The sequence below is a fragment of the Prenolepis imparis genome, unplaced genomic scaffold, assembly GCF_030444845.1.
Source record: "Prenolepis imparis isolate NDT839.2.m4 unplaced genomic scaffold, iyPreImpa1.0 SCAF_13, whole genome shotgun sequence".
NCBI classification, from domain to species: Eukaryota; Metazoa; Arthropoda; class Insecta; order Hymenoptera; family Formicidae; genus Prenolepis; species Prenolepis imparis.
This window is the reverse complement of record NW_028141171.1, coordinates 8,707,392-8,721,730: the sequence shown is the minus strand read 5'-3', so window position 1 is coordinate 8,721,730 and position 14,339 is coordinate 8,707,392. Positions and strand designations below refer to the sequence as shown.

Below are 14,339 nucleotides of genomic sequence, written 5' to 3'. Positions count from 1 at the left end.
CGACGAGCTCGTGTCTCTCCTTCATTTTACTCGTCAACCTCGATGTTCATCTCTTGCGTGTCGACCGATTTCGGCAGAATATGAACGGCTTTAACGAATTCGAGGGGTAACGTGCCACTCTATTCGCATACGAGAGAGAAATTCCTTCTTAAACACCGCGCGTATCTCATCCATCAATGCACGACCTCCATTTTTCCCGTCGAAGTTCTCCCGTTTACCGTTTGGCAAAAGTTTTTGACAGGCAGCACTTTAGTCATGCCCTTACGTACACATGTGTATCCTCTTTCTCTTCCTCGTGTCGGCGAGTAGGATATTTATATCGAGATGTTTCTCACCCGGACACTTTTTTCATTACAGGTGTGCTTATGTCACCATTATATTATTTATTGATATATATATATATATAACCTCCGTAATTATGTACTCAATTAACTAATATAATTACACTTTTGTGTAACTCCTAATTTAGAGAATTAGGTTTCCCTATATCATCATAATAAATGTATATATATATTATTACGTATTTTTTAGAATTCGGCGTTAATACTAACGCAAAAAGCACTCCGGATTCATGGATATCTTAGCACTGCCAGACTATTACCAAGAGTTTCTACGATGCATCTACTAAAACCTAAGAGTATCCATACATCTGTACATTGCACATCTACAATTGAAGTTATACGACCAGTTGGAATTATAGAAAGAACGCTCAGAAAAATTGGTCTCTTAGACCTCCAGAAATATGTAATTACAGTTTCGCTATATTAAGTCTTTTTTTATCACTTAAAAACAAAGATAATGCATATAGTAGATGTCTAATATGCATTGTTACAAAAGAATGTTTCAAGTTTGGGCTAAATTGATTAATGATTTATTACAGAGATATATGGCACTTAGTCAATTTCTATATGAAAAAGTAATGACTCAAGTAGATTATCCTTTTTTCTACAAATGTAAGTTTCTTTATCGATAATACATTTCTTATAATTTATTTCTGATGTCCTAAATTAATCATAAATATGTATAACTTATTGTTAAATGTATATTGTGTGAATATTCTGTTAAAGATAATATTATTTAAATATTTGTTTGTTTTAATCATTAAATTAAAACTTATCACTATAATCTATATTTCTTTATAATTTTTTGTATTACAATATTGTTATAATTTTAATATTTAATATCTTAATTCTTATCTATCTTAATTTTTGATCTTAATTTTAAACATGTTCTCTAGATTTTAACATGCCAGATACATTTTTCTCTTGGTTTCTGGTGACAGAACTTCACGTATGGATGATAATGGTTCGTTACATGGCTGAAGGTAATGCTGGCAAGATAGTCAGAAATACTGTAGTAAGTACACTATGGGAAGACACAAAAGCCAGAGTAGAAAATCTAGGTGTAAGTAACATTATACTTTCAGTGTATTATCATATATTTTTCTATTATGCTTATCATAGTCGTTTACTGACTATTCTTTACTGATTATTAAATATGGCAATTGCAGACAATGACTGAAAAAACTAAGAATAAGCAAATAAAAGAATTATCAGAACAATTCAATGCTGCTTTAATAGGATATGACGAAGGCATACAATCTGATGATAAAGTATTAGCAGGAGCATTATGGAGGAGATTCTTTTGTTTAGAATGCAATAATCCAGAACATGTTGAAACCCTTATTATTTATATTAGAAAACAGGTAAGTTTTAATAATATTTAACAGAGTTTATTCTCTTATCGGTGTAAGTCGAAAACTTGCCATGACTTGCTTGATATGATACTTTACAAAAATGTCACTTCTTAACTCACTTCGTTTTTTATTCATTTTGCAGATTTGTTTACTTGATAAGTTAGCAAGTCATGAAATTTTAAGCAAACCCATTTTTAAATTAATAGACATAAAAGATGTATGCAAGCATCAATATTAATTGTTTTTCAAAATGTTAATAGATATATTTAATAAATAGCAGATATTGAAATACGTTCTTGTAAATACAGATCATAATAATACAATGAAAAATTACTGTAGTAAATAATAATGAATATAGTAATAATAAATTTAGAATGTTGTTTTCCATAAAGTGTTATTTTCTCTAGAAATACTTTTTTTATAATATTTTTATTGTATCGAGTATTATATATAGTATTTTATTGCATAGAGTATTACATCAAGTTCATTCGATAATCATCTACGATTTTCAATCCGAAATATTAACTAAAAAATACATTTCTTCTTAATAATATATTTCTTAAGTAACATATTTAATTGCAATATGTTTTATGATCCCCTAGGCTCGTAATTATACGGCACACATAAGCTCTCATGCATTTTGTATCACACTCTGTATTCAATGATGCTTCGGCACGTTTGAAAAAGTTCCTAAATCAATCATTATCGGATGAGCCACAATATATTTAACAAATGTTTCATCTAAATCTCTATACATTACCTGTAGTAGCGACTTAACAAATTGTCATCGCGTGCTAGTTTATGCAGCCAATTGTGTAACGAATTGTACGACAAGTCGGGAATGTCATATTCCTCTTTAAATGAATACGACTTGTACCATGATGGTCGTTGAGGAGCGTTCTCGTTCGCTTGAGTTAAATTATACATCCAGGTCTCTATATCTTTTACCGCCTGTAACAGTTTTATTATATGTTAAAGATTAAAAATGACTCTCTATAAATTATATAATATTTTACTGAGAAACGACAGAACGCTCACATAATTTTTATTGTCAACAATATACAGCTTATAGTTGGGATTTAACTTTACGGAGGGAGTTGCGCTACCACCATTCCAAGCAACATTATTTATCGTCGTACTATTATCGTTCCTGTAGAACAACAGTATCTCATCGTTATGTGTATGGCCGTTAAATTGTGCTCTAATAATTCGGGCGAATCTATCTACAATCTTAAGGTATTCTCTTCTCCACGTAACATGACATTCGTTATTGGATGGGATATGCGCCAATATATGCACAAACTCGCCGTCCTTTTCGGCCTGCAAAAGGGTATCTGCTAACCACTGCAATTGACCGTAAGGATCTCTTGGTTGATACCACAACCACCTATAAATTGTTCTTTATTAAAAGATAATATATTTGTGTGCTATTTTATGATATTCACATTTTTTATTAGATGAAATTAATACATGGTGATCTAAAAAATATATATGTAGAGTGAATATGCAATATTTTTATTTATTTTGTGAATATTCTATAAACTGATAAACACATAGAATATTGGCGAGTTTAGCAAATATTACCCACATGTTTATCAAAATTGATTCAAGTGTTATGTTATATACTACACATATTCTACAATATGTTTTCTAATTTTTATCTATCTTTGTGTGCTTATAAGTTTTTCAATTCTTTTTTTTTTAGATCATCCTGTATATGCATATATTCTTTTGAGATAAAGGAGAAATTAAAAAAAGCAAGGATATATATAAAAGAAAAAATTGTTAAATAAAACTAAAATAGGATTGTAGACTCACCAATTAGCAAAATAACATACGTTGCTGTTTAGAGCTATAATTCTAAATCCTTTTTTAGGCGAAACCGTATAATATCCGCCTTCTAGAATAGTAAGACGAGTAGATTCTGGTAACCATCCCAAATTGATCCATAAATCAGCCATTGTGTCAAATAGCCATTGTGTGTTTATCTCGTTATTGGTGACAGTTCTAGGCGCGTATCTAGAAAAAAATTTTACAAAAGGATTAATATCTAAAAATGTAACAATTAAATTGAAATTAACGAAAGACATATCTATATATTTGTGGCTAAACAATTAAATATCTTACAAGTTTACAGGATGTGCCTCATGATTACCCAGAATAGGATATACAGGTACATTTCTGAATGTTTCATAAATTTTCGAATTACTCTTGTAAAGACTCATGATATTTCCCATAGTAGAGGTTTCCCAAACACCATGATCTACTACATCACCAGTGAAATAAACGTAGGAGATATTCTGGGGATCATTAAAATTCAAAATACAAATGACACATTTTTAACAAGATCTCTCTACAAATAATATATAATATATTTTTTTCTGCGTACCTGATGTGTGGCTTTAATCTGTTCCAAAATATCAACGACAGCATGCCATGGACTATCGCAATAATTATAATCCCCCCAGTAGCCTGCCACTTTGTTAATACTTATACTCGTATAATGTTGTCCTCTTCGACAACATGTTGGTTCATTACAATTTGCGTTACCATAAGGTTCATAGTTCGGATCGTAATGGATATCTGTTATTTGTATTATATTTATAATCTCCTCACTCTCATCAGCATCGACTAATTTTGGAGGACCACTATCAATATTGACTGTCCAATTGAATTCGTCATCGATAAGCGGGCAAGATTTTGACTCTAATATAACTCCACAAATTGTAGACGCTGTTAAATTTGGTTTTGTGTCTACGATATGCAAAATTATTGGCTGCAAATAAGAAATACTTAGATCCCATACAGCATCAAAACCAAAACATGTTTAGACATCTTTGACATCTTTAATACGTCTTTAAGATATTTTATGACAAAATGTCTAAAAGACATCTTAAAGACATCTTAAAGACATCTTAAAGACGTCTTATGTCCCGATTTTAGACATGTTTTGGTTTTGATGCTGTATGGGATAAGATTAAATATGTGTTCACAAATCAGTATGTGATAGATAACAATGATAACAAAAGATATCAGTTATCATCGTATGATTTCGTCTATATTACATAAATATGATAAAAAACATGATAAAAATGCAATATTTATATCATTTGATTCATTTAAAATTTATATGATGAATATAAAAAAAATAATATATCATAAAATTTATTTACCAAATTGAGAGTCACCACACCATTGCAGACTTTTTCGGTTTCAATATTCAATCGAGTACAAAGTTTAATTACGTTAGATTTTATATAATTTGCCGACATGCCGTTTTTACGAAATTCCATAAAAGTATTGAAAACAGAACGACATAGTGTACAAATAACATTGCTTCTTTCACCGGAGAAACTACGCCAATTTATAAGGTGTAAATTAGTTGGAAGAGCTAAATTACTGAGTAAACGTTGAAATTCTTCAGACCCTTCTCCTGTTTTTACCCAATTATTAATTTCATCACTAAAGCGTAATATCATCTCATCTGTAAAACACATGCAGATAATCTCATTATTTTTACAGCTCAAAATGATATAAAATATATATATATAGAATTTCTTATTTTTTATTTATTTTATAACGATAAATAATATGATAAATATAACAATATTTTATATTCTTTATCTTATGCAAAATATAATGTTTTCTGTTTCTACGATTTTTTTTATAAAGTTCTATATAAAATACATTCCAGAATAGATTTATGAGATATATATTTTTCTGAAGTGTTATGTATTGAAATCATCGACATATATAGACATATATATGGCATATATACTATATGTCGATGATTGAAATAGCTTAATCTTGATTGGATAAAACAATTGATAAGTTTAATCTTTTAGTGACATTATCAAGCTCACATTACTGTCAACAATGTAATCTGAATGAACACAATAAACTGATAATTTGAATTAAATCTTTTAATCCAAAAAATCATTTATATGCATATCTTTTTTTATTAATAATAATAATAACAAATAAACCAATAAAAATAATTAATGAACTAATAAAAATAATTTTTTTATATGTATTTAACTATATGTTTTATGTGTGTATGTTATTTGGATCAAATTGAAATAACTATATATTATCTGATTATTCAATCAATTCGATTATAAAACTAAGTATAAATAAATCAAATCTTATTTAAATAGGATAGCCCTAAAAAAAAAATATATATATATATATATACACTGATTAGAATATCAAAACACTGATCGTAATTATATTAAATAATTAAGTAATTATATTACTCTGTATACCTTTATTAATGGTTCCATCACTATTTGCAACTTTTAATAAGAGTGCAAAAAATAATATTTTATAAAACTGCATATTGATAAGACTGAATTCCAATCAATACATCACTTTAATAAAGAATTACGATTGTACAAGTAATGTTAATGCGAAAGCGTTATTATATCTTTAATTCCCCACTTCTATCATCATTAATCCCCTCTTCAAAATATTGATACAGATATTATAGGGGAATTCTATATATATATATATATATATATATATATATATATATAATATATATTGATAGAAATCTATTTAATATCTGCATAAACAAATCATCGCATGAAAACATACAGAATGTATTTGTCTAGCTTATTTTCACATTTCAGAATTGAAATATTCTTTATTGGACATGATTGTTCGTTCTACGAACGCTCTGAATACTACTCATATATGTATTCTATTAACACTTCTATAATCGTATAAATATAGAAAAGAAGTTCAATTATTTATATTATTATTCGTTTTATTTTTATCGATTTTTTATACATAAAATATATATTGTCAAAACGATAGTAAGTAATAGATTGATTTATCTTTAATCTTACAATATTAAACATTGTGAATTATTATATAATAATTATTATATATATATAAATTATCGAAATAAATTGTAATAGTGATTCATCGCCAAGTTCTAAAAAAATATATTTTGAAATTTTTCGCGAGTACATTTTTTTTGTAGATGTAACTTACAGAAAAGATTATTCTTCCAAATGTATGCTTTTTTATTCGGAAACTTCGGTCATGTCAGTATCTTCGATTACAAGGTCGTCTAACATTTCTTCAAGTGTAATCTGCGGAATACTCGGATCTATTTCATTAGTATCAACAGGAATTTGTTTCCTAGAGTCCCGAAATATATTGATGTTCTGCCTCAATTCCGGGTCTTCTTCCAAATCATCGAGGAATTCATTATACTCACTGTAAATTAAAATCATTTCATATGAGATAATTTGCATATATAAGATGTATTATAAATTTTATATATATCGTTTCTTACTTATTTTCGGTACTCATACTGAATACTTCATCAGCGATATGTTTCAACTTCCAGACTCTCGCCCTGCGGCGAGCCGCCTTATCATGACCATAAAACTTTTTTAACAGAACAATATCGGGTACTATATCTTCGCTTAGTTTATCGAAATTGGTATCGTTGATATTACTATCTTTTAGAGCATAGCTGCAACGATATAAAAAGAAACAACTTTTATATATATATATATATATATATATATATATATATATATATCCTATTTGTCATTATAATGATTATTATAATATTATGTACTGTACATTTATTATAAATTAATTTTCATAATCTTACCCCAAAACCGAATCACCTGGCTTAAGTACATGGCCTAAATGTGTACGTGTATGAATTAGATTATCGTTTATGCCTAATTCGGATGCTTTCACTAGCCACGCGTCCGCTATGACGTGCTAGAAATTAATTATCATATAGTGAATTCAAGAGATTTTTAATTAATTATCATATATAGTAAATTCATCTAAAATAAATTGAATACATATTAATTTCTGATATTGTTAACAAGATATATATGCCTGTGCTTATCAATAATCATATATAATGAAAAACTTAAATATTCATTAAAATATAATTTTTCTTCTATAAGATAAATCAAACATATTTATAGAAATATATTATTTCTTGATTATAAGATGTATTGAATCAAATCATCAAATAATGCACATACAGATATAGTATTTTTTCAATAATTATAAGTTTGAATAATATAGACATTTAAATGTGACTGATTGAAATATTTTGTACAGGAAAAAGACTTACTTTCTGAGAAATAGATCCTTGCCCTGGGAAAGTTTTTTTATCTGTATATTTTATTGGTTCAATATCCATCACAACAAATTCTGTTAATTGTTTCGGATTACATATACTATTGAAGTTATATCTCCAGTAGACAGTCGCGCTTACTTCAGCAACTAAAAAAATGAAAATGCTGTATACCATTAATTAAATTAATTATATAATAGTACTAATATTGTGACTTACTTTGCCCTGATGAAACATCTATAAGGTGCACTGAATTTGTAATTTTATATACCAAACAGATAGGGCTGATTCCACCCAATTGCTGCGTTAACTTTCGTGGTAAGCAAACTACGCTATCTTTGGAGATTGGAACAATATCGACGCTGTTTGATGTAAAAAAAGTTATTAAATAAAATTAAAATACATATCATTGGATATATATATATATATATATATATATATATATTTACCTGTATGTAAATTTGTAATTGTATATGTTACTGTGACAATCATATGAAATCAATTTTTTTGAATGTTGATATTGACATGGTATGACTGTTAGTAAAAAATCAACCATTTTTCTAGCCGTAGCTTCACTTGTATAGAAAAAATCCAAACCCTCTGTAAATATTACAAAAAGATTTTAGATATATATGTAATTCTTATTTAGTAATACAAAAGTTCTCGTAAATATATTTACCATGAATAGGCTTTATACCCAGTGTTTGGTCATGTGCCTTATGTTTTAATATAAGCTGTTCCAAGTAAAAAAAGGTTTTTTTGTTTATCGCTTTTTGCCGAACTTGTACCTGTAAAAGAGATATGAATATGTCATGTATATGTATGTGCATGTGTACAAAAAGGACATGTATATAATCAATTGGCATTTAAATCTCTTTCAAATTCTTTTTAAACTGCAAAATTTGAAATTTACACTCGCACGCCAGTAATCTTTAGCCTCTGTACGATGACAATCATTGCACATTTGATGATTCACAATATATTCAACCACAAATACTTGCTGCAGAACTGCACCGCCAACTACCTCTGCATGAACAGTTAATTTCACCTATAAGAAAAATATTAAATATAAATAATTACTATTAAATATTATTATAGACACTATCTGCGCAGTAAAGATAATTATTGTATATAAAAAGTTATACTTTTATATAAGTTTCAAGTATCTATGCATTACAATTAATACTTTACTTTAACCCAATACAATATTAATTTAAATTATAATTTTGATTTATTACTTGTACATAAGTATTATAATTTTCTTCTAAATTTTAATTGTATTATACATACAATGGAACTTACTTTTAATCTTTTGGAATGTGGTTCTGTCCATATAAATCCAGCATCTATCAATTTTACACGATTTAATCCTTTCAATTTCTTTAAACACAGCGATAAAAGCTCTCTGGATTCCAATGCAGCATGAATCCATTCAGTAGGTGGCTGAAGATATCTGTCATGTGATATTAATTTGAATCAAATCATTATTCATATGTAGATGCTAAATTTTCAATATTTATTCAAAAAATAGCAAACCTTTCGCAATTCTTACAAAACTGTAAGGTAGCTTGTTTAGGAATTCCCTCTGTAATGTCGACGTGGTTACGCAAACACACTACGCACATATTGGCAGGATTTGGCTCGATAAGAGTCCCACAATCACAGCAAAGGCTGCGGATTAATAACAATCATTTATAAATACAAAAACTAATTTTTATCTCATCAGAATGTCTTATATATATATATATATATATATCATATGTACATACATCATGCTCTTAGTTTCAGCTATATCAGAAGCTTCAATGTATTCCATTGTGTTCTCCATTTTGTCTATATATAGCTAAAAACAAAAAGAAATTTTAATTAATTACCCTTTTCTTTTTTTGTAGAATTTTTTATAAAAATTTAGCAAAATTTTCTAATAAATAAATACGTGTACAATACAACATTCCATATGTGACATTTAAAATGACATGTGATATTTAAAACAAACATAAAATCTTTATTATTTGTATCTTAATTAAAAGTCTCGTTTTCTTTATATATTTTTATTCTTATTTATCTCTTTAATTTTTCTTCCATTATTATATATAAATCATAAGGACATAAAAATCTCCTTTCTAGGTTATATTTCAAAAGGTTTGATTTTCTTTTCGATAAAATTTAATTTCCTTCCAACATATATAGACAGAATTTAACATTCGAACAAACATTTTCGTCTGGGATTATTCGGGCACCTAATCTCAATTAAAAAACGCGAAAATGAATCCAGTAAAACAAGATACTAACCGCGTGGATATAGGATAAAATACGGTCATACTAGACTGCGTTCGAAAATATTGTCGGAGCAGAGCAGAGTTGTGATTGACCAATCAGAAGGCAGAGAAAATTTTGCTCCTTTCATCCTGATTGGTCAATCGAAGGTTACGTCATTCCGACGAGTAGATTTTGGAACACAACTCTGGAAGGTAGAGATTCCGAGTATTTTATGTAACTTCATTTTTTCGACGAAGCGGCGAAGAACAGCTCGCTCGCTGTCAAATGGCTTAAATAAGGCTCGACGAGTAAGTGCGATGCTGTAAGTATCGTCGTTAGAAGAGAGCGCGATTATTTAATAATAGATTAAGGGCAGAGTGACTCTGAAAATTGTCAAGTTGCCGCGGGCTGCTAAGCTAGGACCCCGAAGATGGGCTCCGGCCAGAGTGCTCGCAAGTTGACCATCTCGAACGAGGAAGAGGTCGGGGTGATCAAGGTGTCAAACACGATTGTGCAGCGTCTCGCGCAACAACGGGACGGTTCGGAGACCAACAAACCCGCCGGAGACCCCGTAAGACCCGACTCGTCGAGAGTCCAGCAACCGGCAGCTCCTAGTGCCGCGACACCCGGACAGCCGGTGTATTATCCTGAATTAACAGTGTCCGCGCTTCAAATGCAACAGCATATGGAGCAGGAGTTGAAGAGGCAAGATCAATACTGGCACAGGCGATTGCAGAATCTAGAGGAGAGTTATCAGAAAATTAATTGTGTCTTGGAGGACGAGTACAAGAAAGCTGTCAATGAAACGTCTACTACTAAGACTGGTGAGAGATTTTTACATATTTCTTGCCAAATTTAATTTATTTTCTAAATTTATATCAACCATTTGTTTGTGTATATACAAACAAATCTTGTACCGTTGTAACAAAATTTTATTGACATTAAGAAACTTTTCTTGCTCTTTAAGATACAAGATAACGTATAGAAAAATTAATTTCATGTATAATTAAATAGATATGTTTTTTGTTTTAACTACTCGAGTCAACAAATTAGAATATAACAGTAATTGAATGCCTTAAATATTAGATTAAATATTGTTTTCTAGGTTTGTGTAAATTATAAATATTATATTGTTTGTTATAGGACAAAAAACTGTAGATATCCAGGGTGCGGTGCAACCATGTCTGGAAGGTAGTAATAAAGTCCTAAAGTGTTTCCAGGACCATCCTAAGGAGACTCTCAAATGTTCAAACTTGGTAGAAGAATTTTCAAATTGTGTCTGGAATGTGCATTATACACGTGTGATTGAAGCGCGTTCGTAATATATTTCTATCTCTACTTATGCGCTTCATGGATTACAGCAAGGACATTTAGTCAACGAATAATAAATTGTACGATAAGGTATAATGCCTCTAAAGTGCTTATTTTAACTCGGCAGAACATTGCTGATGAAAAGTAGTATAAAGCAAAGAACACATGGAGGAAAATGTAAGAAAATAAATTATTCGAAGAATATATATAATGCAATTTATAATAAAATGAAAGATGTTACATATATGAGATAAATATTGTTAAGCATCAAACACAAAGTTTTTTCTTTCGTTTCCAAACATTTTAATAGAGTTTTTCTCCAGAGCTGGAGAACAGAATACAATTTTATAATGTTTTATAAGGCACAAGATTTGTTCATTAATGGGTTTATAATAGTTATGCAGGAAAGCATGTATTATGAAAAGCAACCTGAACAACTTGTTATTTCGAGATTCTCAGTACAGTTCTATTCATAGATCAAAATATATACAGCATAATCTGGGGTATATGACCCAAATAAAGGCCTACACCAAGTACACAGTATTATAGAAAATAATACTATTCCATAATATACGATTTCATAAGATTATCAGTAAATATATAAAACGAGAAAATGTGTTGCAAATGCAAAATTGGAAGTACATTTGAAATATATTGTCTAAGATGTATGTAAAATATTCTATTTATACACTATTAAGATTTGCCAATGTATGGCATGCAATATTCAGAAATAATTTTTATGCAATATAAAATAATTGAAATTGACCATTTACTGTTAAAATTGAAATTTGTATTATATTTTTGCAAAAAATATAAAGAAATTATTTTTTCTCTTCATAAAAATCTCTCCGACTTACTTAATTTTAATTAACTTACATGTAGCAATATTGCGGATCACAAAATATAAGTTCAGGCTTTATATGCAGAAAGTGCACAAAACTGGAAAAAGGATGTATAATGTGTATTATGAGGCACATTACAATAATAATATTTTTATACAACTTTTAACGAAACTTATAAATGTATTTTAACTGTAACTCATGAAATGTGGAATTTTGTTCAAATTATGCAACACAAAATTCAATACAACATAACAATGTTTTAAAGGCTTAATGTGAGCAAAACAGTAAAATAAAAAAAAAAGACATCAGAACAAAATATTCAAAACGTATTTAATCGCTTTTCTTATCACTATTTGACTGTGTAAGTTTTGCATGCTCACGAGACAAACGATCGTATTCTTTTGCGACTGAATCTGCCTGCGATTTTACTGCTTCTTTATCTTTTTTCTCTTTAGTCAAATTATTCTCAAGTTCCAAATTTTTAGCTTGGAACTCTTTAATCTGATTTTTCAATTCTGAAACTTGTTTGTCATGTGCTTCATTAGAGTCATTCTGTGCACTTTCTCCAATTGTCCTCTGGGACAGTAAGCTCCTGGCTGTGCTTGTCGCAGATTGAGCTTGTCGCATGGCTGCTTCGTTTTGCGCGAGTAATGTAGCTTGAGTGGATATCAAAAGGACAAGACGCCGTATCACCAAACTCAGAAATAGCGCAAAGCCAGATATGTAGAAATTTCTCTGTGCACGGAACAGCCGCATGTTTTCTATAAAAAAAAAACCAATATATTAAAAGATAATGATGCTGCAATTAGTAGATAAGCACGTGATATTAAAATATGATATTAAACACAATACTAAATAATTTACCTTGCATTTCTAAATTTAATTGATGATGCTCAGCGTGCTCTCCATTTCTGGAATATTTTTTCATTTCTCGTATAGCATCCAATAGGAAGAGAACCAAGATACCAAGTAAAATCACAAAATAAACGGAAGCTTGGTTGCTTATACTTTGTAAGAAACGAGATTTGAAGAGCTTTTGCCATCTAGTTGGCGAAGCTACTGGTAATACCAGAAGAAGAACTATAGCAACTTCGATATAGAGGAAACCGGCAATGAGTGTCCACTGTAAACTCATGTTTATTTCTAAGTTTGCTTTCGTTTATATGCTAGTATCTGAAAATAATATAAAGTACACAAGTTGATACTTAATTATAATATTATAAAATCTTTGAAATCTTTGAAATTTTTCGTTATAAAATAAATTTTATTTTCTATTACGATGTTTCCTTGCATATGTATGAAGTGTTTGTAGCAAAATACGCGACAATTATATGGCACAAAAAAATGAAAACGTCGACTCATGTCATTTAATTATCTATCTATGTGCAAGTCTCTGCGAATGATGAACAAAACAAAAGAATGACGTGGATTTCGATCTCAAATCAATTATATGATGCCACGTCAATTTGCACGAGATGTACACGAGATTCGCGGAACATTATCAGTTGCCGAGATTCGTTTTTATCAATACGTATCAAATGTCAAAAATTCCGTACATGACGCGTTTACGAAGAGATCATCACATCATTGCGATTCACGAATCTTCGAATTTCAGGACTTGCACGAGCCGGCAGATCTTTTTTTAGAACAGATATCTTCGATAGTATTAAAGATCGCGGAATGTCAAAGATATCCTCGATGTGTCAGAGCATTTGCAACTCTCGTCGAATAAAACCAACCTGTTTTCAACAGCGACAATTTTTACGCTGGCGTGAACGAAGGTCGGCGAAACAAACTTTGCAGTGTACTTTGTTTGTCGGCTCAAACTCTATTTATAGATTTACGTACTTTTCTCGAGGATGACGCGAAACTGTGCAATACGCGAATGTGGCTTGCGGCTTCTTCGACGTGCAGGTGCACAAATATAAGTTCAAAGTACGAATCGAAGAACGTCGTCGGCTATTTTATAAATAAACTCGTACACGGTGACGTCATCGTGAAACTCCAAATGCACTCTCTTTCTCTTTCTCTGTCACCGCACGATCATTTGTTATGTCACGTTGCATGCGAGTTTGCCTGCACATTAATAGCCAATCAGGGTGCAGCGTACAAA

The 14,339-nt window shown here is 29.9% G+C and overlaps 5 protein-coding genes across 7 annotated transcripts; 2 read left to right on the top strand and 3 right to left on the bottom strand.

The window, feature by feature from the left end:
• Positions 1–177: 177 nt before the first annotated feature.
• Positions 178–2,032, top strand: Uqcc1 (Ubiquinol-cytochrome c reductase complex assembly factor 1). The gene is made up of 6 exons (XM_083052502.1): positions 178–357; positions 532–744; positions 881–953; positions 1,238–1,404; positions 1,511–1,705; positions 1,839–2,032. Exons 1-6 carry the CDS (start codon positions 325–327, stop codon positions 1,932–1,934), a joined length of 777 nt encoding a protein of 258 aa, XP_082908628.1. The 5' UTR covers positions 178–324; the 3' UTR covers positions 1,935–2,032.
• Positions 2,033–2,138: 106 nt separating this feature from the next.
• LOC145944266 (sphingomyelin phosphodiesterase) lies at positions 2,139–6,084 on the bottom strand. The gene is made up of 8 exons (XM_083052498.1): positions 5,962–6,084; positions 4,870–5,180; positions 4,086–4,472; positions 3,824–3,996; positions 3,515–3,715; positions 2,735–3,083; positions 2,457–2,647; positions 2,139–2,386 (listed from the first exon to the last, which is right to left on the bottom strand). The coding sequence occupies exons 1-8, from the start codon at positions 6,032–6,034 to the stop codon at positions 2,269–2,271; spliced, it is 1,803 nt and encodes a 600-aa protein (XP_082908624.1). The 5' UTR covers positions 6,035–6,084; the 3' UTR covers positions 2,139–2,268.
• Positions 6,085–6,513: 429 nt separating this feature from the next.
• Nmd3 (60S ribosomal export protein NMD3) lies at positions 6,514–10,155 on the bottom strand. 2 transcript variants are annotated; one of them, XM_083052501.1, is made up of 13 exons: positions 10,107–10,155; positions 9,584–9,657; positions 9,351–9,485; positions 9,117–9,267; positions 8,728–8,862; positions 8,494–8,602; positions 8,264–8,414; positions 8,034–8,176; positions 7,812–7,963; positions 7,329–7,444; positions 7,002–7,184; positions 6,695–6,922; positions 6,516–6,635 (listed from the first exon to the last, which is right to left on the bottom strand). In XM_083052501.1, exons 2-12 carry the CDS (start codon positions 9,640–9,642, stop codon positions 6,727–6,729), a joined length of 1,530 nt encoding a protein of 509 aa, XP_082908627.1. In that variant the 5' UTR covers positions 9,643–9,657; positions 10,107–10,155; the 3' UTR covers positions 6,516–6,635; positions 6,695–6,726. The 2 variants fall into 2 exon arrangements, with proteins under 2 accessions (XP_082908626.1, XP_082908627.1); XM_083052500.1 differs by having other exon boundaries at positions 6,514–6,922.
• Positions 10,156–10,273: 118 nt separating this feature from the next.
• Positions 10,274–12,529, top strand: Chchd3 (Coiled-coil-helix-coiled-coil-helix domain containing 3). Its single transcript, XM_083052505.1, has 2 exons — positions 10,274–10,897; positions 11,217–12,529. Exons 1-2 carry the CDS (start codon positions 10,504–10,506, stop codon positions 11,393–11,395), a joined length of 573 nt encoding a protein of 190 aa, XP_082908631.1. The 5' UTR covers positions 10,274–10,503; the 3' UTR covers positions 11,396–12,529.
• Positions 12,325–14,248, bottom strand: LOC145944269 (B-cell receptor-associated protein 31-like). 2 transcript variants are annotated; one of them, XM_083052503.1, is made up of 3 exons: positions 13,966–14,248; positions 13,091–13,399; positions 12,325–12,987 (listed from the first exon to the last, which is right to left on the bottom strand). In XM_083052503.1, exons 2-3 carry the CDS (start codon positions 13,359–13,361, stop codon positions 12,557–12,559), a joined length of 702 nt encoding a protein of 233 aa, XP_082908629.1. In that variant the 5' UTR covers positions 13,362–13,399; positions 13,966–14,248; the 3' UTR covers positions 12,325–12,556. The 2 variants fall into 2 exon arrangements, with proteins under 2 accessions (XP_082908629.1, XP_082908630.1); XM_083052504.1 differs by lacking the exon at positions 13,966–14,248 and adding an exon at positions 13,783–13,942.
• Between the last annotated feature and the right edge of the window lie 91 nt (positions 14,249–14,339).